This window comes from Halichoerus grypus, chromosome 4 (genome assembly GCF_964656455.1).
Source record: "Halichoerus grypus chromosome 4, mHalGry1.hap1.1, whole genome shotgun sequence".
Classification (NCBI taxonomy): domain Eukaryota; kingdom Metazoa; phylum Chordata; class Mammalia; order Carnivora; family Phocidae; genus Halichoerus; species Halichoerus grypus.
In genome coordinates, this window is record NC_135715.1 from 12,577,226 (window position 1) to 12,600,241 (window position 23,016).

Consider the following 23,016-nt stretch of genomic DNA (forward strand, 5'->3'; position numbering starts at 1 on the left):
CCCCCTCCCAACTGTCGCTACTCACGGATGACAGGCATAAGGGAAAACAGAAGTCAAGTCCCCGGGATGCTCAGCCCCACACAGCCGTGCCGGAGTTTGTGTGTGTCCGTCGGGGTGCGTGCGCGGGGACGTCCCTCACGCGGCACCGCCGAGTGTTCCTGTTCGTCCTGGGACGTGATCCTCGTTACCACGGAGGCCTCCCCCCCGGGACTGACGAGTGACTTAATGGTCCTTGGCCTCCTTCCTCAGAGCAGCGCAGTCTAGTTGCGATATGCAGAGTGCCCAGGAGCTGGTGGCGCGGTGATGGTCTCGCTGTGCGCTTGGTTTTCTGCTTGCGTAGCGCCACTGAGGACTGACGCCCACCCTGTCCCGAGTTGGCCGAGCTGCTCAGAGTGACGTGCGTCCCTGACTCGATTGCCCTGCAGCTCCGGGGCATGGAGGGCAAGGGCGCGGCCGGCGGTTAGGTGTCCCCTCTTCTCCCGCCCCGTGGCGCCCGACACAGCTGCTCCGGCAGCCAGTGTGGGCCACACCGCACGGTTTGGGGCTTTCTAGTTTCCTCCTGAGAAAGTAGTAAAAAAGGAGCAAGTGAAATTAGTCTCCATAATACGCTGCGGAACCTACTGCGTCCCAGATCTTTGCTCGTGGCAGCAGCGTAAACCGCTATCAGTGGGGTATTTCCCGTACGTTTCAGCAGCACGTCCTTGCGATCCGGTGTGTGTTTCACGCTCAGCACGTCTCCGTGTGAACCTGCCGCATCTCTGGACCTCGGCAGATACACCCCCCGCTGCCCGCGTCATGTTGGAAGTCGTACTTTCCAGTGATGCGTTAGGACGTGCCGAGTCCACATTCTCCTCGTCTCCAGACCATTCTGTCTTCTCTTTGCTCTGTGTTGTGTAGACCTGCTCCGGGGGGTCCTCCACTGGTCCCTGCAGGCCTTAGCTGGTGCCGTGCGTCCACTCCTGTGAGGCTCCCTGGCTCTTCCTGTGTGTGCCCCACCCAGGTGCCACCAAACCACGGTGGCCACTGCCACTGCTTTGTGCCCATTTTGCTCCCAAAGGCACTACTTCAGTGGATCAGTCACTTCAGAAAAAAATAAGAACTGACTTGTGTCTAAAGCATTTCAAAGACGTGTGTATCTTAATTGGAACGAATGGGTGGGTCCTTTTGTGCGGCATCCACAACTCCCGTGGCTTAGGCATTTCTCTTTCTTGGAAAACGAATCTTAGGATCTGTGGCTACAGCCTGCTTTTCCAGAGGCTCTTACGTAATCATTTGTTCTCTGGGAGAGCGCCCAGCGTTTGAGACGCCCCAGAAGAGCTGCTGTAGCTTGGAAGGCTTGTGACTGCTCCCATTCAACGTGTCCTCAGCCCTCTCCCGTGAGTTGGGCTCCGTTCTGAGGTGGCTGAGGGGATGTTGGCCATCGGGGACCCCCTGCCTGTTTTGTCTTCCAAAGCAAGACAGTACCGCACGATGATCGAAACCAGAAGAGCGTGCCCGTGACCCACCCCGTGTGGCCCAGTCACGACTTCCGGCGGTGCTGGGTCGCTCCCACCATTGTAGGCAGATCCCAGAGGTCCTGACCGGAGCCAGAATCCAGCCGCTGCGCCAGCCAGCCCCCCACCCTCATATAATTACAGTTTTTAGTGTGTTTCTCATTCAGTTTGCTTAATTTATTCAACCCTTTCTTTGCTCTTGGACATCAGAGTTGTTCCCTAATCTTTACAAAGAAAACCCCGAGAGACATCTTCGTGCAGCATACATTGCTCCTTCTCTGGCCCACGTTTCTGAGACAACTCTCGGGAGGGGAGCACTTGCACAAGCAGCCGTAGTTTTGTGGCCAGTGGGGTTTCCTGTGCTGATGGTCCAGTCAGCCGCGTGTGCGCCCCCGGGACCGCACGGTGGCATCGGGTGTTGCTGCTGTTGTGGTTTTGACACGTGGACTGTGAGCGGAGCTGTACCATTTATTGTTTCAGGCACATCTTTCTTTTCTCCTGAGAGACTGAACACGCTCTCGCTCGTTACGTACTTCCAGTTCTTCCACTGGGTTTAACTTGTCTGTGAAAAGTGGTGTCAAAATCATGATTTTCTTAGTTTTTATGAATTCTTTGTATAATAATTAACCCATTGATATTTGCGCCACCTAATTGTTTTATGACTGGGGATTGTCTAGTGAACTAGGATTTCGGCGCTGGTTTGACTTTGTGTATGGGGGTTGTTCCAGAAATGACGTGCATTCACTTCCGTTTCTCTTGTTTTTTTCTTTCCCTAGATACTCTCTAAGTGGTGGAGGAACTTCAACCCACTGAAATTCCTTTGGCATTTGGGGTTTTGTTTTTCCTTTTTTTCTTCTTCATCCTCCTCCTCCGAAAACGTCCACGAGAGCCTTTGCTGACCCCGCTGCAGCGGTGTGCCATCCAGGGGCCCCCCCGCCCCCCCGCACCCCCCCGGCCGCGGGTGCCCACCGGCCTCCGCCCGACGGACACGCTCAGTGGGGTGGGGAGGGTCGGCTCCTGCAAGCGATCCTTTTATTTTCTTGTTCTTGTTTTTTAATTTTAGCCATTGTGCACATATCAAGGAAAGTGTCTTTAAAAACAAAAACAAACCCTGAAATGTATATTTGGGATCATGACAAGGCAACTGAAGAAATGCAATCTCAGGTACCCTGCTTTACGTGGGTGACCCCCCCGGGAGGCGGAGGATCGCTGGTGGTCAGTGTATAGACTTGTATATAGTGTCATTTTTACGGAAACCCTCCTGGCGTGCGTACGGAATCACCGTGTACAGATTGGCCACGCGCTTCTGTAGATAATGTCAGTGGAGTAAATATTCGACAGGCCAGAACTTGAGTCTATTGCCTTGCCTTTATTACATGTAAATTTTGAATTCTGTGATCAGTGATTTGGGTTTTATTTTGTATTTGCAGGGTTTGCCGTTAATACTCCTCCATGCCCCTTACGGAACACTCCTCTTTGTACCTCCGCAAATGCCCGTCCCCCTCGTTTGCCCGGCGGCCCTTTGGGTACACGCACAGGTTGATTTCCTTTCATTTGATGGTACTATTTCTTAGTGTTTTGAATTGGAACATATCTTGCCTCATGAAGCTTTAAATTATTATTTTAAGTTTCTCCCCGATGAAGTGCTCTCGTCTTAACGTTTGTTTGGAATCGTACCACTGCTGGCCCCACGCCCACCTCCCGTCCTTCCCAGTAGGACTTCTGTCGTGCTCGTAGTGAAACCCGCGTGTCATCTTGCCCACCTAAAAATGTCTGAATGCTTACACGAATAAATTTTATAACACACTTACTTTGCATACTTTTCCTTGAAACGTGACTCTTCAGGGGGCAGTGTACCTGTTATGTGTGTGTGTGTGAGAGAGAGAGAGAGAGAGAGAAGGTGAGACGTTCGGCACTTCCAGAAAGAAGTGCCCACGTTCAAAATGCTGAGTGTCCGGGTCAACTCCCTGTGCAACTTTCAAAAAATTGGCTGTTGGGAAAATGTGGCTGGATACTGCGGATTGTGAAGTTGTGCTCTCTTCCCAGGGACCTTGACTAAGGGTGGCTTTGTTAAAGAAGCCCGGGGCTGCCCTCTGTCAGCCGGGGTCTGTGTGTCTCCTGGCCTGTGGCAGGGAGGCAGGAGGAATCCTCTCTCTGGGGTCAGAGCGAAGAGTTCCTGCGGCAGTCCCTGACTAAGTACATGGGGCATCATGTGCTGTTTGTTGATCCGGATCATTGTCCTCGCTTGTTCGTGTAGCAGTTCCTGGAGGGGAAGACAAAGGATTTTTGGAAGCAAGGAAGTCACTGGGTAAACTTTGGGATGGAAGGTTCGATCGATATCTGCCGCCCCAGTGGCCTGGGTTACAGGGAGAGGGCAGAGGCCCAGAGCCGGAGAGGTTCGAGTGTGTGTGTCTTGTTTAGATTTGTTAATGGAGCGTCGATTTTTTTTTAAAAGCCTAAAATTAAGTCATGATTTTTTTTTTATTAGAAGCTGATTGATTAATTTCTATAAGGGATACGTTTTGATTAGGGGAAATAGAACCGAATTGCTGATTCTTACGTTGTGTGTTCTTCGGCTGCAGGGACGTTAACTTGGATGATAAAACTTGAGGATGTTTCATTCGGTGTTTCTATCAAGTATCTTGTATGAGGGAGTGGTTTGTTTCTCTGTGCGAGGCGCAAGCCCAAGGTCAGTTTTGTTCGTTGCGGGAGAATCCCATAAAGCAATGACGCAGCATTCTCCAGAGGGCGCTGCTTGTCCGATCTTCAGCCAGCCAGTGTAGACAGCAGCTTTCTTAGAGTTGTGCACCTTTGCACGTGGACGGTGACCTCAAGAAGACATGCTGAAGCCGGTCTCCAGTGCGAGGAACAGGCACGCTGGTGGGGACTGGGGTCCGATGAGGCATATTGGCGCGATGGTTACCCAGAGTGTGCAGCCCCTGGACGGTCAGCACAGCGCCCCTCCCGGGGAAAGCAGCGGATCATTCTTTCCGAGCTTACGTGGGCATCTTCCGTCGATTAAGCTTCCCGGGGGAAGAAGTGGTTTGAGTAGCTTTGGAAAGTGGATCTCTTCCCGGGTCTCGTCTGGCCTGCCGCTTTCTGTGGACACGCAAGCCGGGGTCTGGTTTCCGAGGGCACGTGGGCTGGGGGCCGCTTCGTGAGCCGGGGGGGCCGGCCGCGGTGTAGCCCCGTCCGCACGGAGCTCCGGCGGAAGCTGCCGCCGCGCAGCCAGACCTGCGAGGCCGGCCTCTGGGATGCGTCCGGGGGCGCCTGGAAGCCTCCTGATGCCCCCCCCACCCCCCTGCTCCCCGGAGCTTCCCCGCTCAGACCGGAGAAGGCGGTGGTGGACCCAGCCTCGGCAGAGGCTTCCGTGGACACGGAGGCAGTGGGCTGTGTCTGGCTGGGTTTTTAGGCCTTCTGGAAATTCTCTCCTGCGTCCTAGGCGGCTGCACAAGCGAGTGGCCACCGGTGGGGTTTGGGTGCCTCGGCATTTGAGAGCTGGCCTTGTGACTGTCGTGATGTGACCACGTGCCACACACCTTCTGAACCCAACAATGCTGTTGTCGGGTTAGTCTTGTGAAGCATCTAGTGCAGTTCTTCATGTAGCATTTTGTACCTTTCTTTTGGCAAAATATGGTCCATTTATAAGCGTTTTTCTATTTCTGCTATCAAATACGGGTGCTGTGTCAGGCAGGGGCCAATAAAGTTCCCAGAAAACCATTTCTGTAATTCGGTCTCGTGTGTAGGGGGCGTAGGCTGTACCCCCCCCCCCACTCCCAAATGTATACATTAAAATCCTAACCCCCAGTGGGATGGTACTGGGAGGTGATGAGGTCAGGAGTGATGGGATTAGGGACTTTCTAAGAGGCTCCCCTCCCCCCTGAGACCCTCCTCCCTTCAGCCCTGTGAGGACGCAGCAAGACAATGGACTGTGACCCGGGAAGGCTCTCGCCAGACACCAGATCTGCCAGCGTCTTGATCTGGCACCTTCCTGCCTCCAGAACTGTGAGATACGTTTCTGGTACTTGTTACAGTCGCCCGAACGGACTGAGACACCGGGTGTCTCCAAATCTCCCGCTCGGTTCCCAGCAGCTTGGACGTGGTCTCCATTGCCCACGTGGTTTGCACTTCGAAGTCACAGGGGGACCGCAGAGGGACATGGTTCGGACTCACTCGGGAGACGAACTAGACCCCCTCATCCCCGAGCCTTGTAGAATTCAGGGACTGGTGGTTTCTGGGGGAGAATTTTCCGGAGACTGCCTTTGTCCCATCAGCTGCCCCCTGCGCTCACCCTCCCAGGGAGTTGGTCCTGCGGCCGGGGTGTGGGACAAGCCTCTGGGAAATAGCCGGACGTGGAAGGTAGTCCCCCTCCCTGTCTTTGCTTTCGTCCCTCGGGTTTTAGCCCTTTTATAGCACGGACAGGCTCCCGGCAAGGTTCTGCCTCCCCGGTTCCACATTGTGTGTCTCACGCGTGGCTGAGTCTGCTCATCGTCCCGTCCCCCCCCACCCCCCGCAGGGACCAGCCACGTCCACCCCTGGGCAGTTCCGTCCCTGCAACCTGCCCGCGTCAGACGGAAATAAAGACCAGACAAGGTGGGTGATGTTTTGCCTTAAAACTTCAATATGCTGGATTGTGGCGTGAGGTATTTTTATTCCCTTTTGTTAGTACTTGAAACCATCTGGTACACGTCGTAAGGCAAATGATAACACATCTCGAGCTCCTCGTCGTGGGTCCCGTCCCAGCTCCGCCGCGCCGGCCCGCGGGCCGCCCCCTCCGGACTGTGTCAGAAAGGGTTTAAGGACACTAGGGACTAGCAGCCACCCGATCTCCGCAGAGAAGAGGCAAACGGATTTTGACTAGTGGGCCCAGCAGGCCTGGAGCCCTGTTCCCTGTGTAGTCCGACCGTCAAGGATGCGCAAGGTCACTGTTGATACCCCGTGCCTGGGGGCGGGGAGGGAGGATGAGTACAAACAGGAGAAAAGAATGTTCTTGAAGACGGGCACAATATCTACTACTACCGAATGTGCAGTCCCCACCCCCAGTCGCAGGATACGGGTACGAGCACGGGGGCAGCTCACAGAGACCCTCCAAGCGTCACAGACCACAGATGGCCCTGGTCACTGACGCCCAGGTCCTCATGCCTGTGAGCCAGACCACGCACAGCACAGCTGAGCTCCCCCACCACACGCACCGCTGCTAGGACGGCGCGGGCCCCGTGCCCATCGCTGCTCCGCACGGACGCCAGCCCGCCGCGCTCCGCGAAGAGGGGTCCCGGGGACGGTTCGGTCGGCTTGTGCCGAGAGCAGCGGCTCGGTGGGGCCCGCAGCCCGCGGGGAACGCACGTCCTGTCTGCGGACTGCTTATGATCAGAGAGCTACATCCTACTAACTTGCTATTATTATAAAAGTAGAAAGACTGAAAAAACGAAATCTGAAAATGATCTCATTTGCTTAAGACTGTGCCACGTGAATCACAAACATTGGAAAATCTTTTTTTTTTTTAATCGCACCAGCCTAGAAATCAAAATAAAAGTTTTTTTTTTTTTTTTAAGACACTTGCCCTGTCTTTTGGTTGAACGGATATGGTCGTACTGCTTTTAAGGTGCAGCTGCGGAAGAAAAACGGTCATGTGGCGCTCTCTTAGTGACAAGGCTTTAATACCGGCGCGAGCTGGAGACAGCCCACCGGGAGGACGACAGACGCGGAGCCCCCCCGCCCCCCCGGGAGCACCGTTCCGCTCGGAGAGACCAGGGTAAACGCGGTGCTGTGGAGACCGAGGAGAGCTGCTGCACGACCGCGCTCCGGGGGTCCAGGCGGGTGTTAATTTTACTAGGCTTCATTAATACGGGGCACACGCAGGGTCTCCCAGGGACGTAGCCACGGCCGAGCCCTGCGACACTCGTGTCCTGCCCTCAGTAGACGTGAGACTCTTTGTGACTCGGGATGTGGGCGCGGGAGGCAGAGCTGGTCGCACTGCGGATCACCTCCATCCACCTGAGGCCAGAGAACGAGAGGAGGGTCAATGGCCACGTTCTAGAAACCTGCGCAGGATTTTTTTCTTCACGATACTCGACACACCTCATTACTTAAAAAACACAGCACGGCGGTATTTGTAACGTGCTGGTTTAGCAGAAGGGTTCTCGAAGGAGCTCCTGGTACCCGAGAACACGAAAGCAAGGCTAAGGGTTCCTCGAGGTGTGCCCGAGGACCAGTTTGAGAACCACGGGCCTGGCTGCTCCCTTTGCAGAGCCGCAGAAGCGCCCGGGACGGAGGGGTCCTGCCTTGTGGGCTCACGGGATCAGGTGCGGCGAAGGCGTCTGGTCCCCTCAGCACGGCCGGGACAGCCATTTCTCCCTAAAGGGGCTGGTGACCCCTGGCCCTGTCTGGTCTGTGGCCTGCAGCCCTACCCTCCTCCCCACCCCCCACAGCTGGTGCTTTAACAGTGACACTGGCTACAGGATCCCAGGCCTGGGGGCCCAGAATTTCTACCTGAAATGTTAGGAAATGTCTGAAATTGGTCAACCGTGACAGTCTGGGTCTTTCCATCTTACTTGAACACTCCAGCTCCTGGGCCTCACTCTGGCGCGCAGGCAGCCTCACTAACAGTATTCGCGAACCCCGAGAAGCCCCAGGATTTGTTCCCTTCCTTGGGCGGTGGTGTGGCCCTCGCACCATCCGGCACGTTCTGACTGAATACTCCAGACGCTAAAACCCCCGCTGCTTAGAGACTTAAAAGTGCACCGTGTGCAGCCTCGACGCTGGACAGGTTAAAGGGCGGATGTTATTCAACCAGGGAACTCTGAGTTTCCCTTCCTTCTAGAAGAATAGAGGTGGATACGGGTGTCAGGCCAGGGGACCACCTTCCTCACCTGTGTGCCCCACCCCAAAGGTCAAGGCCAGTTTGGAAGTGAGTAAACGCCCAGGCCCACAGGGGGCAGTGGGCAGCCGCTACCAGAAGGGCCTCCTGCACTGGGCTCGCTCGGGAGATTGGGGGGGGGAGCCCTTCTGGAGATGCCCGGGGGGGGGGCAGGGGGGGATCATTACCTTTCAAATGTATATTCGCTTTCAGCCCTGAAGTAGTACACGTGGGACTTGAAATGCAGCTTGAACACGTAGTCCTTGTGGATGTCCTCCGACTCTGAGGGAATGGTGAGTGAGTAGCCGAGCAGAGGGAGGCTGGCCAGGGGGTGCGTGTCCTGGGCAGAGTCAACAGAAGGGGGCTGTGGAGAGGTGGCCCCGGCCAGTGCGGCCCGCTCTGGCCCTGAGCCTTCACCGCAGTCCTCCCCCTCCCGTGTTCACTCAGGCCGCAGTGCTCCTCACGCACGCGGACAGCGTCCACCGTCCCCTGGAACCCAGGGTCCCGGGGAGACGGCCTCCACCAGGCGGTTCGCCGTCCTCCTGGGGGAAGGCTGCCCCCCTCGCGGCCCCCTGCCCTGGGACCGGGGCTTACCTGGGGAGACTTGTAGAAGAACAGGCAGAAGTTCGTGAACACCACCCACAGCTTCTGCCACCCACTGCTGTTCTTGAATTTCCTCAGCAGAGTCCCCGACAGCTGATTCTGGAGGACAAGCATGTGCGTGAGGGGCGCCGGCCCAGGGGGCTGCTGCTGGGGCTCCTGGGCGGCGGGGTGAGGCCTCCTGCGTGAGCCCCCCGGGGGTGCACTATCTGAGCCTGAGTTATCATCGCCTCTTGCAGGGACATGCCCCCCGTGGTGACCTCAGTTGTTAATCAGATCGTCCCCGTGCTGCATCTCGCCCAGGGACCCTCCCCTACAGCTTGGCGCTCCCCCAGAATGGCTCTGTCACCCCCGGACAACACGCTGGCGGGCCCCGCGCGCCCTCTGGTGGCCGTGGCCGGAACGCGGGCCGGCTGGGCCCTGCACCTGTGAGGAGTACTCCCCGCTAGAGACCGGCCTTCCACGCGCGTCCTGCTTGACCTCCCCAGCTCGGAGGCCCCGGGGGGGGAACGAGACGGTGAGAGCGCCCGTCTGTAGCCGGTCGCTCATCACCATGGAGACTTTTGAGGCAGGGTGCTGGGGACAGTCTCACAACTTGGTCAAATGGGCAAATTACTACATTAAAAAAATTAAAAATACACCTGAGTCTGCTTTGTTCTCCCAAAGAGCGTGTTTAAGGTACCTCTGTAAGTAAGGTCCCGGGGCCAGGAGGAGAGAGAAGGCTAAGCGTCTCCGTGAGGGGCCGACAGAAGCGAACGGTGCCTCAGGCTGAAAGAACGCAGGAGGCGGACAGACCCACAGACCCGTGGGTCCCGCAACCAGCACGGGCTCCAGGCAGAGCGTCCCATCCCCCCCAGAGACCGCCCCCCGCATCACCCTGCCTGCCACTCACCCACGGGCGAACAAGAGAATGGGGTGCTGAGTGCCAAGCAGGTGAGGGCAGCAAGCAGAACTGGGGGGGGGGGGGGCGTCACACGATTCCGAGGCCCAGGGAAGGCAAGGAGGGGAGCGCGCTCCTACCGAACCCACCCCCTCCAGCTGGAGTCCGGAAATCCCGCTCTCGATGCAGTTCCCACAACGTGCTCGGCCCCCCACGGTCCAACTCCCTCAATGGAGTTCTCTCTTCTCGCTCCCCACTGTCCTCGCGGCCTCCGGGGTCACCAGCTGCACTCAAACTCCCACGCCTGTTGGCTTCGCTCGGCTACACTTCCGTCCCCTTCTCAGCTCACAGGGCCCCGAAGCCCTGCCGCCTCTTTTCTCGAGGCGGGACCAGTCAACATCCTTGACCCACAACCGGCCGACGCCTGCGCCCCCCCGCAGTGGCCTCCGCTCCTGGACTCCCCAGCGGAGGGAAGGCCTCTGCCCTCTTCCTGGCTCACATCGCTGCTCGGTCTTTATTCTGGGTCGGATTGCGTTCCCCCCCAAAGACTGTTCCAGTCCAAAGCCCAGGTACCTGGGGATGGGACCTTATTTGGAAATAGGGTCTTTGCAGGTGGCAGAGCTCAGATGCGGTCCTACTGGAGTGGAGCGGCCCTAAGGCAGTAACCGGTGTCCTTACAAGACACAGGGACACCAAGTGGGATGGAGGCCAAGATCGGGGTGATGTGTCTATAGGCCGAGACACCAAGGATGGTGGCAAATACCAGAAGCTGGGGGTGAGGCGCAGAAGGTCCCTTCCTCAGCTTCTAGCAGCCCGAGGGGATAAGCTTCCCTCGTGTGAACCAGTCGGTGGGACTGTGTTACGGCAGCCCAGGAGAGTCACGGAGACCCCACCATGATTCTCCCGCTTCGTGCTGTCCCTTCGCTCCTGGTCCTCCGCTGGCCCCAGCCTGCCCGCCTCTGCCCAGGCCTCCAGCACCTGCCAACTCCCATCGAACACACAAGAACGCTCCACTGGCCCTCGCAGAAGCAGACCCCCACGTCTAATGTGGACCCCCAGTGCTCTTGGCTTGCCCACAACCTCTGGGTCGCGCCCAGCACCTCTTCACATCTTCCCCAAATATCCCCAACACTCGTAGGACACGCGAGGGGAAATGGGTCCGTGTGGGGAGCTCAGCAGTGGACTCAGGAGGGAAGGAGCTGCCGCCCCCTCCCTGTCGCCCTGGGGAGGGGGACCTGGCAAGGGCGGGGGCACTGGCAGACGGACAGACGAGCCCATTCCACGCTTGGCTCACCCGCATCATTGCTACCTTAAACCCACACACCCCGGGCTCGCGGCCCTCTCCCCGGGGGCGCAGACTTCCTCGGCGGGCCGGACAGTACGCAGTCTGAGCTCCTCGGGCCGAGCGGCAAAGTCAGATACGTGTCGTGGCCACTTAACGTCACTTAGTGCCTGGGCTGTGACCAAGCGAGGCCGGGCTGCTGACTGGCTCTGCACACTCACCTGACGCAGGCTGCTGTGCAGGTCGGTCACCCCAAAGGAGCTGGCCTCGCAGTGTCCGGGCCCCCGGGACCTACCCGACCCGGGGGGGTGCTCTTGAGTGGCCTAAGTGCTCCCAGGCTTGCAAAGGAGGTTTCAAGCCTACCAGCTTCCCACGCCTCGACAGTCCTAACCACAGGCCTTGAAGGCCGGTACCAAGTGAAGCAAAGACCACTTCTCCCTCGGGGACCCACCTCCTCCAGCTTCCTAGGACCAGCTGGACAGGCTAGATGTGCGGAGGGGTCTTCCCTGCTCCCTCCGTGCTGGAAAGATCACCCCCCGCCCCCCCGTGCCTGGGAGGATCTCTAGTTCCCAAGGGCGAAGGGAGGGAGGATGCTGAGTACAGCGAGCTGGGCAGGACAGAGTCCGTCCGTCCGTCCCTGTGGGGTCGGAGCGGAGGGGCCGTTCACTGCCAGCCCTCGGCGGTGCACCTGTCACCCAGGGCATGCACCTCACCCAGGTGCTCGCGAGGACGTTTTCAGAAACAGGCACGGGCGTAGGCCACCCCCCGTAGCGGGGAAACTGAGTAGAAGCCGCGCCGTGGAACCGTGCAGGTCACCCCCAGAGAACGCTCTCAGACAGTCCCTGTGCGATGTCTGGCTCGTCCCCAACACTGCGGGCTGGCCCACTGCCGTCCTTGGCTCGGGCTCGTGTGACAGGTTCTGGGCCAGGCCCGTTTAGGGACTGGGAAGTTCTCAGGGTTTGAGAAGGTGACCCAGCGCCCCTGCCGGATGGCAGCCGGCGGTGGGGTCGGGGCCGGGTCCCGGGAGTTCTTCCACGAACCACGGCCGGCACGGCCCCGGCCGCCCCCCCACCGCCTCCCTGAGCACCCCCGCCACCTGCAGCGGTCTTCCGCCCCGCGGCCAGGTCCAGGAGAGGGCCGGCCGGGCCTTCGGGGGCCCGTACCTCCACGGCGACGCTGAAGTCCACCATGGACACGCTGGTGTTGCGGTGCCAGCACACGTGCACCATGGTGTTGCCGCGGTGCGGGGCCTGGCGCTCCAGCGACGTGCGCGACGCGCTCAGGTCGTCCTCCGACTCCTGGTCCGCCACCGCGGCCTCGTCCGGGGACTCTGCGGGGTGGGACAGAAGACGGCGCTTCGGATCCTCGCTTGCCAGGAGAAGGACCCCGTCCCAGACCCTCCCAGGTGCTGGACGGGACGGGACGGCCGGCGGCACTCACCTGGGGAGCCCCGCGCGCCCCCCGAGCAGGGAGTCACACCAGCAGCCATCTCCTCGTCCGGCTCCCACCCCGGGGGAGGGGGTGTCCCGCCAGCCCCTCTGCCAGGGAGCCCCCAACGCACCTGGGCACCGGGCCTGTGGTGCTCGCCCAGCACGGACGGCCTCGGCTCCTCTCCCTACTGCCGGCACTCTACGGGACAGTCGGCCCGGCTGGCCCCGAAAGGATGACCTCCCCGCTCCCTCACACTGTTCTAAGGGGTGTTTTACTTTTAGGGAGCGGAAGTTCCTTCGTTTTTAGGTTTATTAAACACAAATGTCTATGAACAACAGCCAAACTATGGAAAGAGCCCCGATGTCTATTGACCGATGAATGGATAAAGAGGTGGTGGCATGTGTAGACAATGGAATGGTACTCAGCCATCACAAAGGATGAAATCTCGCCATTTGCAGCGATGTGGATGTACCTGGGGGGGGTACTGTGCTAAGTGAAGTCAGTCAGAAAGACAAACGCCGTATGATTTCACTCAAGAAACAAAACATGAACACAGGGGAGGGGAAAAAAAGAGAGGGGGAGAAACCATGAGACTCTTAACTATAGATAAGAAACAGGGTGGGTGGAGGGAGGTTGGGGGATGGGCTAGATGGGGGATGGGCACTCAGGAGGGCACCCGTGATGAGCACTGGGTGTTGCATGCAACTGATGAACCAGTGAATTCTACTCCTGAAACAATATTGCACTGTATGTTAACTAACTAGAATTTAAATAAAACTTGGGGGAAAAAAAAAACATGTATAGGGAAAAAACAGGACATGTCAAATCAATAACAGCAGCTATATTAAAGTCCTTGGATTAGAGGGACTTTTTTCTCTTCTATAAACTTCCAATTACATGATTTTGTACATATATAATAAAAAATTAGGAAAACAAACAAACACAAATGTCAATCACAGAGACGGGGCCCACCTGGGAGGGTGATTTTTATTTTTATTTATTTATTTTTTATTAAAGATTTTATTTGTTTATTTGAGAGAGAGAGAATGAGAGAGAGCACATGAGAGGGGGGAGGGTCAGAGGGAGAAGCAGACTCCCTGCCGAGCAGGGAGCCCGATGCGGGACTCAATCCAGGGACTCCAGGATCGTGACCTGAGCCGAAGGCAGTCGCTTAACCAACTGAGCCACTCAGGCGCCCGGGAGGGTGATTTTTAAATGCAGCAGGATGCCCCCCCCGCCCCCCGGGTGAGCCGAGCTGTCTCGCACCCGCCATGGCCAGCTCCCCGCGCAGCGTGCCCGGGCGGCACCAGAACGGCTGCCCCCCCCCACTTACTGTTGTCAGGGGGGCTGCTGGCGAGGAATTCGGGAGTGGGGCCACTGCTTTTCTCTGCCAAATCAATGGCCATTTGGATATCCTCAACCCACTTCTCCATCTCGGACCTGCAGCTGAAGAGCCGGGCGGCAGGACTTCAGAGCAGGGTGGGGGAAGGGGCAGACAGGTGAGGGGCGCGTGTCCGCGTTACCTGGCCGCCACGACGATGGACTGTCGCTGGCCCCGGAGGGTTAGGCAGTGGGGTACACCCCACTCGTCCTCGCTTTCCTCGATCTGTGGGACGAGTGCGCATCATGTTACTGCCAAGGGGCAAGCGGCACACTCGGCGCATTTTCAAACGTTCGCTACACTGGCTACGGCTCGGAGAAATCACAATCAGAGAGCCGAAAGGAAGGCCCAAACGCACTGAACTGCTTTTTGGCAGAGTCCGTAAACTTCCCTGTATCCGGTGGCGGAGGAGAGGGGGAGGCTAAGCCGGGGAAACCACCCCGCGCACTGGCGTCCTGGCCGCCATCACGGATGCCCACGGGCGCATCTCTGGGGCCGGACGGGTGGCTCCCCGCTCGAGGGCCGGGCTCCACCTTGCCACATGGGTGGTGAGGACTCTCTTCCAGGGGCCCTGGGCCCAGGCATACCTCATGGCCACGTCAGCTGGCTTCCTCACTTGATTCTAGAAGGAAGTTACCCGTACATCTCACGTGCACCAGGAGCCGTGTCCCGAGCCCCTCTTGGGGAGCCCGAACGGGGCCTAAGGTGCCTGGTTACGACCCTCCTCCTTCCTCAGCTGGCGGTCTCCCGCTCCCTTTAGCTCGGTCTGCCACCTGCAGGCAGCGCACAGGGAGGGGCCCCGATCGCATGCCCATGGCGCATACTCACGGTCATGCCATACAGCGGGAGCTGTCCATGGACTTTAAACTGATTCGAGGCCGTCAGCCCCCTGCTCGTGTACAGCAAGACGTCGTTGAACTAGAGGAGCAAGGACAAGTGCGGATGAGGTGGATGGGCTCCGCTCAAACAGCAGGTGCAGAGCGTGTGTTTTCAGGATCTTGCGTGGCAACTCGCTGATCGCAGCCCCTCCGGCTGAGCCACGCCGGCCGCTTCTCCCGCCTCCCGGGTGGCCCGGGCCCGCCCTGTGACCCCGTGGGGTCCCCCATCGCTGTGAAGACCTCTGGCTGTCGGCACTTACCAGGAAAAACATGCGCTGCTGGAGCCCCTTGCCGGAGAGCTTGCTGAGGCTGCCCAGGCGAATGAATTCCTACGGAGCAAGCAGACCCCGGCGGTTGGCGGGGAGATGCTGGTGGCCTCATGCCACGCTCCCTTTCGTGGCGAGAACCACCGCCATCACAGTTACTGTTCACCGAATACTGCTGTCCCTCCCAGGAACCCACAAGGCAGGGACTCCGATGGGCTCCGCTCGCACAGAAACCAGCGCTCAGAGGCCTGGACGGTGTGGTTCCGCAGCTCTGCGCGCAACCCCCCAGGCCCGGCGGGCTTCCCGCTGCAAGGTGGGTGGCAGGGGCCCCAGCCACATGCAGAGTGGCAGCAGGGCACTGGGACGACAGATGAGCCAGAGGGGAGTTACCCCGAACCCAGGAACTGCTCCATGACTCACAGCTCTGGTTCCTGGAAACCAGGAACTGTGCTCTAGGATAGAACAGCCAGAAGCAAGCGCGTCTAAGGAATTCTTCCTCCCAGATTAATAAACTAGAGGACGCTGGTCATTCGGGGCACTTAACCCCCCCACCCAAAACTATCATTTTTAAAAAATTGTGGTGAAATACATATAAAAATGACCGTTTGTGACCTTTAGTGCATTCAGAGAGTGTATGCATTGCTACCATCTAGGTCTGGATGTTTTCACCACCCAAAAGGAAACCCGTGCCCACTAGGCAGCCACTCCCCACTCCCCCCTTTCCCTAGCACCTGGCTCCCACCAATCCATTTTCTTTCTTTATGCATTTGCCCATTCTGGATATTTCCTATAAATCAAATCTTGTCATATATGACCTTTTGTGTCTGGCTTCATCCACCCAGCGTGTTTTCAAGTTTTACCCACATTGGGGAATGTATCAGAATTCCCTTCCTTCCCGGGCCTACTTCATTGTATGGATACGTCACACTGTGTTTATCTACTCACCTGAGGATGGACACTTGGGTTTTTTTTCCCTACTGGCTACTATGGACAGTGTTGCTATGGACACTCACGTTCAAGTTTTTGTTTGAGGGGGCACCTGGTTAAGTGTCTGCCTTCAGCTCAGGTCATGGTCCCAGGGTCCTGGGATCGAGCCCCGCATCGGGCTCCCTGCTCAGTGGGGAATCTGCTTCTCCCTCTCCCGCTCTCCTCTCCTCATGCTCTCCCTCTTTCTCTCTCAAACATAAATAAAATCTTAAAAAAAAAAAAAGGAAGTGCTGTCCCATATATTTCTAAAAAAAAGTTTTTTTGGTTTGAATACCTGTTTTCAATTCTTCTGGGTATATACTGAGAAGTGGAATTGCTGGGTCATATGGAAATTCTCCGGTTAACTTATTAAGGAACCACCAAACTGCTCTCCGTAGTGCTGCTTCTACAACATGGCTGCAAGTTCATTAACGTTTTTCACATTATTCCCGTAGAGGCGGGGTCTCTGTCTGCCTCCCTTAGATATGGGTGGGCTGGGGACTGATTTGACCAATGAGTGTAGACCTGACACTATGTGACGGAATTCCAAGACTGGGTCAAAGTAGCCTCTGCTTTGTCCCTGGGAACTTGCTCTTGGAACCCTGAGCGGCACACAGCATTAAGACAACCCTGAACCCAGGGTCAGCCAGGCTTGTCATGGGCTTTGTGGTGCACAGTCCCAGCTGAGCCTCCAGATGTCCCTGCCAGATGGGACCCTCCAGACCAGCCCATCTGGGACCCCTGTCAACGCACAGGGAGCAGAAGAATCACCTGGCTGAACCCTGCCCAATTCCTGACTCGCAAAACCATGACCTATTTGGAAAAGTTGTCTTTAGCCACTACACATTGGAATAGTTTGCTACGTATCAATAGACTTCTAGAACACCTGCCACCAGACTTTTCTGTGCTCACAACAGCTACTGAGCCAAGGATTCAGCCAACTCATTTTGATTCTATAGACTTTTGCACAGCCTGACTCAACTCTTTGTTTTTTTATGAAATGTGGATCAAAGACCATGTCTGCTGGCAGTTTCAGTGATGTGTTTTGGGGACCAACAAAGGAACACATAATAAATCCTCGCAGGCATGGATGCTATCAGACATCAACAATGCGATCCGAGGAAATGATGTCGGAGAGGGGGCATCACTGCCGGGCAGCCGAGGATGGGCTCGGGACTTGAACCTGCTGCTCCCACCTTGCACAGCTGGAACACGTGTTTTCTAATAATTCTGAGGGAGCGTGACTGTTTTCTGTGCGGGAGACGAGGTGCCCTGGGACACTCACTGAAAGAAGACAAGGGAGCCCCGTCTACGTTCCGGGGGGCTTCAGCGGCCGGGAGCAGAAGGGCTGCAGACTCAGATATCAACGTCTGAGGCTGCGGATGGAAGATGTCTCGTGCCTAGAATTTTTCTTTTTAAACCACAGAATGGGGAGGGGGGATGGCCTCGAATATCCTTAAGAGCAAGCTGCTTCCTTCTGGAGGGAAATCCAGTCCACACCTCTGAGTTTTAACCAAACGGACCTCACCCACCTCCAGACCCTGCTTCCTTTCTGAATGCGTTCCTCCGACAGGAAGGCCAGCCCAGGAAAAGCTCTCCCTCAGGCACACAGTTCTTAGGATAAACACCATCAGGAGGGCTGATGCGGGCCAAAGTGTGCTGTGGCCTTTATGCCTGGGGGAAAAATCCTGCCCTCCAGGATGTGATACTATCTCAGACTGACCCCAGCAGGAAGGTGAGCAGGATTATGCCATGCTAAGAATTATGCTGCAGTAGCTGAGGGGGGTGTCTCTAAAATTATCTGCTCCCCTTTAAGTCCCAATTTTTAAAATTCTACTTACAGACAAATCAGAGCTTTCCTCCCACCCATGAGGTTATTTGATAATTTAATTAATGATAATCAATTAGCCTTGGTATATGGACTACCCCATCTTAGAACTTGTTCTCCGGAGGGCCTCTGAGTCCCTCCTTCCCATTTCATTCAGGGTTGACTTGAGGCTGGTTGATGAACAAAAGAATATGGATATAAGGCAGTTAGTAACCAGCACCCCACTTCCAACTTCGCCTTTATAAATAATCATGAGCACGTGGAATGTACCTGACATCAGCTGCATGCTTCTATCAGCACCTTGTGGGAGCCTGTAGGTTCAATATTATCCCCATTTTTCAGATAAAGAAACTAAGGAGCAAAATGATTTAGAAGCCTGCCCAAGACCAGTGAGTGACAGAACCCATATTTAGCTAAATGTCTTCCACGACGCTATGCTATGAATCACTACCATTACAGTTAAGTGTAGACTTAATCTCTTTAAGTAACTATAGGTGGGGGAAGGAGAAAATAAGTCACATTTGTTGTGTTATTTTTACACATTAAATCTCATTTGATCCTTATGGCCTACGAGGGAGAGCACAGGATGCCCATGTTACAGAAAGGAAGAACATTCTTGTTGTTTGAAACACCCAGCTCTGGTGGAGCTAGGACCTGAACCTGGGGCCTCCTGTTCCAATCTGCTCCTCTTTTTATAGCACCAGTGGGGACCTTTCCTCAAAATTAAAAAAAAAAAATTTTTTTTAAGATTTTATTTATTTGAGAGAGAGAGAGAGAGCACAGTGCAGGGGGTGGGGTGGGTAGAGGGAGCAGCAGACTCCCCATGGAGCAGCAAGTCCAACGCAGGGCTAAAAAATTCTTTCTAGGTGGTCTGTCTGCCACCTACAGATTTTAGAACATCCAAAGTTAAGAGAAAAATCACACTGATTCCACTGGCCTCTACTGCGGCTTCCGTGTGGATGGGTCAGCGTGGTTGTTACGTGCTGAGGCCCGGCAGAATGTTCTCCCCTGCAGAGCTGAAGCAAGCCCGGCTTTCATTCCCACCCCGCATTCACCACATAGTCCTCTCCTGACAATCTTTCACAACTAGTTTTCCGGTCAGCCTTGTAATTAGGCTCCCTGTCAGAGAGACCCAAATACACGGGGAGGTTCCCTTGTCTTCCCTACGTTACAAAGTTTCTGGGGCAGCTGCCTGGCAGACAAGACGGAAAGCGCCTGGCGTACCAGACACAGCACCTGTCTGAAGACTAGGCAGCTATGGGGGTGGGCGGCTCAGGTTGTGATCTCAGGGGCGCCTGGATGGTTCAGTTGGTTAAGCGACTGCCTTCGGCTCAGGTCATGATCCTGGAGTCCCCGGATCGAGTCCCGCATCGGGCTCCCTGCTCAGCAGGGAGTCTGCTTCTCCCTCTCCCGCTCCCCCGTCTTGTGCTCTCTCTCTCTCTCACTCTCTCTCTCAAATAAATAAATAAAAAATCAGGGCCGTGAGATCGAGCCCTGCGTCAGGCTCTGCACTCCATGAGGAGTCTCCTGGAGAATCAATCTCTCCCTCTGCCCCTCTCCCCTGCTCACGCATGCAGAGGAGTGTGCTCTCTCTCTCTCAAATAAACTCTTAAAAAAAAAAAGATTAAGGCAGCTGTGCAGCAGACCAAAGGCACCAAAATTTTCTTTGGAGCCTGGGTGATGTATACTTTGGAATGGGGCAGCTCTAGGGATAAAGATCCCATAGACAGAGTGGATGTACCACCTAATATTTTTTTGATCCCTGGGCAATGATGGCTTCCTAGGAAAAGAACTGAAAGCAAGCAGGCTGCCCTGTATTTTCACACGCCCCTGGCCTGGAAGGAGTGTGTGCACACAGCGAGGCCCTGCTTCCCCGTGAGCGACCTACATTTCATGAGGGGCAGGGCGGGTGAAGGTTAACAGCTTAAGTGAAAGCGCATCTCTCCGAGAATCACGTTCTGGCTAAAACGTTATTTTAATTCTAAATTAAAATTATATTATGCACAGAAAACTGCATCTTGTAAAAATTCTTTTCATCCTTACACGGGAATTTACGTGCTTTGTGGCGCTAATTTTCCTGTGCCTTTGTATCACCATTTTACCCCATTGTTTAAAAAAAAAAAAAAAGTTTTCCCTTAGCTTCCATTTCCATTTACCTAACTTTTAAAAGATAAAATAAGCTATCTCAAAGCCTCTCAGAATATGGTAGGAGGAAAGTAAATTAGCCAATCAACCAGTAAGGAAAAAAAGTAGAATAGGAGGTCAAAGGCTTGCTTTATGTCCTCCTAACACAGGTTTGAGTGACACGGTCATGGTCAAGGTGTCTTCCTAGCTGCCGTGCAGCTGGAAGGAAGCCACTTCACTCGGGAGGAGGGTGTCTTAAACCAGAGTCCGTATTCAAAAGGTTCAAATTTAAGTCACTTAAACATCGCCTTCCTGGCTTGGCCTCCAGCAGCTGCTTACCCTTCCTGGAATCACGAGATTGTCGATGCCAATCAAGTCTTTCTTGAGTTCGTGCAACTTCTGGAAATTCTCCATCTTGATCATCGTACCGTGAAGCTGTGCCACCATCTCAGTAATCTCTGCTAAAGCAGCTAATGAAGCGAACAGACACAGAAACAGCAGGATGGATGGCAGACCAGGGTCTCCCCCGCACCCCCACACCCCGGTAGCAGCCCTCTGGGTAACATCCCCAGTAGCTGAACTAAGTTAGAAGCCATCCTCCTGGGGGAAAACACTGCTATTCCTAATAAAAATTCCTCACAAAAAAATTTGCATTATGTGTTTATTTGCTTTACTTGAGTTTCCTAAGTGCATTTTGGAAATGTCAACGGCCCCTTCATGGCTATGTGGTAGACAGCTGTCCTTGGGCTGGAAGCACCTGGCACGGAGGGGCAAGCGGGAGGGGACCTGGAATTCTGTCCCCAGGGCAGAGGTTTCTACCCATCTCCTGTTACCTGGAAAGAACAGAGCACAGGGGCGCCACAGAAAAATCTGGGACAAAGGAGGGATCCTTCTGTGAGAGAGTCTCCCTGATAGTGTGACACTTTGGGGCACCTGACATTCCAGCACAACCCCCCCCCGCCCCCGGTTCTTCCTTCTGCAGCAATTACACCGTTTACCAAGATGACTGCAAAAGGCCGCTTTATTCTGCAGTATGGGCACATCTCCCTTACGTGGGTACGTATCTGATATGGAAAAGGAGCTGATGCCCAATTAGTGCAAGTTTAGTTTACGTCAATCCACAGTAGCTGAGCATTTAGGTATTTTTGTCAGGAAATACTTGTCAACGGGGGCGCTGGGTGGCACAGCTGATTAAGTGTCTGACTTTGGGTTTTGGCTCAGGTCATGATCTCAGGGTGGTGGGATCGAGCCCCGCGTCTGGCTCCATGCTCAGTGGGGAATCTGCTTCTCTCTCCTCCTGCTCACGCACACTCTCTCAAAGAAATAAATCTTAAAAAATTTTAAAAATATAAAAAAACTAATCTATAAGATTTGTCTATATATCCTAGATACCAAAGGATTGATTGTTCTGCAACAAGCCCCACATCCCCATTTCCCTCCTTAAAACCCTCCCCCGTCTTCCCTTTGCTCTTCCTTGCCGTCTTGTGGGGTTTATGAGACCCCATGAGATCTGGTCTCTGCTTACTTTGCCAGTCTTGTTTCTGCTGCTATCCCTCTGTGTTCTACACAGAACTTCTACTTTCCAGAATGTTCCATAGTCTCTGTCCCCTGTGGGCCTCTGTACATGCTATTCCCAACTCTATCCAGGAAAACTCCTATATTTTATACATTAGATCTAAACTTAAAATAACCTTTCCCTCAGAAAGCTCTCCCTGAGCCCCGAAGCCTGGGTCAGGTCATAGGTCAGTCACTGCCCAGACGTCCTGCCCTCTGTACCCACTAGTTGGTCCTGTGAGTGGGGCCACATCTGGGTTATTCCCTCTCGTATGCCTAGTACACAGCAGGTGCTCAATGCGCATGTGCTGCATGAGGCTGGTCAGGGGCCAGAGCATGAGGTTTTGACTGTAGCCTGAGGGGATCTGGTGTCACCCAGCTTGTAAGCAAAAGAGTAAGAGGTACATTTAGAAAAAGAGGACATAGATGGGAGGTGTTTATAATACTTTAGGAGAGAGGTACCAGTGGCCCAGGTATCTCATCTGTAAAATGGGGTAACAGTTCTTACTGTTGTTGGAGTTGCTGGTTGTTGAAGGAGTAAAGGCGTCAGTATTACTAAGATACCCGGCTGGGTACCTGAGGGCGTGGTGCTGAGCGAGCGACAGGGAGTAATATCATCATGACAGGAGGACAGGATGGTCAAGAACATGGGGTCTGGGTTTGGGCTCCGAGCCATTTGCTTTCCAGCTGTGTGACTCTGGGCATGTTAACCTCTCTGGTCTCAGCAGCCCCTATATGTAAAATGAGCTCACCCCTGCCGTGAATATCAGGAGTCAATACAGGTGAAGTGCTTCTTCAGGTGACCAGCACATTACAAGCGCCCAGCAGCAATTAGCAGAAGGACTGATTATTAGAGGCCATTTTCCGCAGCCAACCCAAGGGGGGAGTGGGGAGTTTCAACCATGTGGGTAGAGGAATGCTTCCGGGGGGGGGGGGGCTGACTCTAAGTGGGGCAAACCAGCCAAGATCCAAGAAGGGAGGTCCTAAGGGCCATGAGCACTTCCTTCTCGGAGAGACCAAGAGGTAACAGAAGGCGGGATCACGGAAGCCCGGCACAGCGTCTGCGGGCTGCCCCGCCCCCCTGCTCACCCCTGCCCCGCCCCCGGCTCACCCCTGCCCCGCCCCCCGGCTCACCCCTGCCCCGCTCCCCCGGCTCACCCCTGCCCCGCCCCCCCGGCTCACCCCTGCCCCGCCCCCCCGGCTCACCCCTGCCCCGCCCCCCCGGCTCACCCCTGCCCCGCCCCCCCGGCTCACCCCGGCCCCGCCCCCCGGCTCACCCCGGCCCCACCCCCCCGGCTCACCCCGGCCCCGCCCCCGGCTCACCCCTACCCCGCCCCCCCGGCTCACCCCTGCCCCGCCCCCCGGCTCACCCCTGCCCCGCCCCCGGCTCACCCCTGCCCCGCCCCCGGCTCACCCCTGCCCCGCCCCCCGGCTCACCCCTGTCCCGCCCCCCGGCTCACCCCGGCCCCGCCCCCGG

General features: G+C 55.8%; 2 protein-coding genes across 6 annotated transcripts in view; one reads left to right on the top strand and one right to left on the bottom strand.

Moving 5' to 3' along the window:
• The window catches only part of STK24 (serine/threonine kinase 24), a 110,631-nt gene extending 107,328 nt beyond the window's left edge, over window positions 1-3,303 (top strand). Inside the window, exon 11 of the mRNA XM_036119684.2 lies at window positions 2,270-3,303. Coding sequence (XP_035975577.1) covers window positions 2,270-2,306 — 37 coding nt within the window. The 3' untranslated portion in view covers window positions 2,307-3,303. The remainder of the gene's footprint in view (window positions 1-2,269) is intronic.
• A 2,788-nt stretch (window positions 3,304-6,091) lies between these two features.
• Window positions 6,092-23,016, bottom strand: part of FARP1 (FERM, ARH/RhoGEF and pleckstrin domain protein 1) — a 271,781-nt gene continuing 254,856 nt past the window's right edge. For 4 of the 5 annotated variants that reach the window (XM_036119342.2, XM_036119415.2, XM_036119213.2 and 1 more), the window contains exons 19-27: window positions 20,325-20,455; window positions 15,062-15,130; window positions 14,752-14,841; window positions 14,066-14,148; window positions 13,876-13,988; window positions 12,275-12,441; window positions 8,944-9,051; window positions 8,538-8,689; window positions 6,092-7,487 (exon numbers count right to left, since the gene is read on the bottom strand). In XM_036119342.2, the coding sequence (XP_035975235.2) occupies window positions 7,406-7,487; window positions 8,538-8,689; window positions 8,944-9,051; window positions 12,275-12,441; window positions 13,876-13,988; window positions 14,066-14,148; window positions 14,752-14,841; window positions 15,062-15,130; window positions 20,325-20,455 (995 nt within the window). In that variant the 3' untranslated portion in view covers window positions 6,092-7,405. Of the gene's footprint in view, window positions 7,488-8,537; window positions 8,690-8,943; window positions 9,052-12,274; window positions 12,442-12,505; window positions 12,802-13,875; window positions 13,989-14,065; window positions 14,149-14,751; window positions 14,842-15,061; window positions 15,131-20,324; window positions 20,456-23,016 lie in introns of those variants that run through there. The other variant, XM_036119493.2, reaches the window with a different exon arrangement.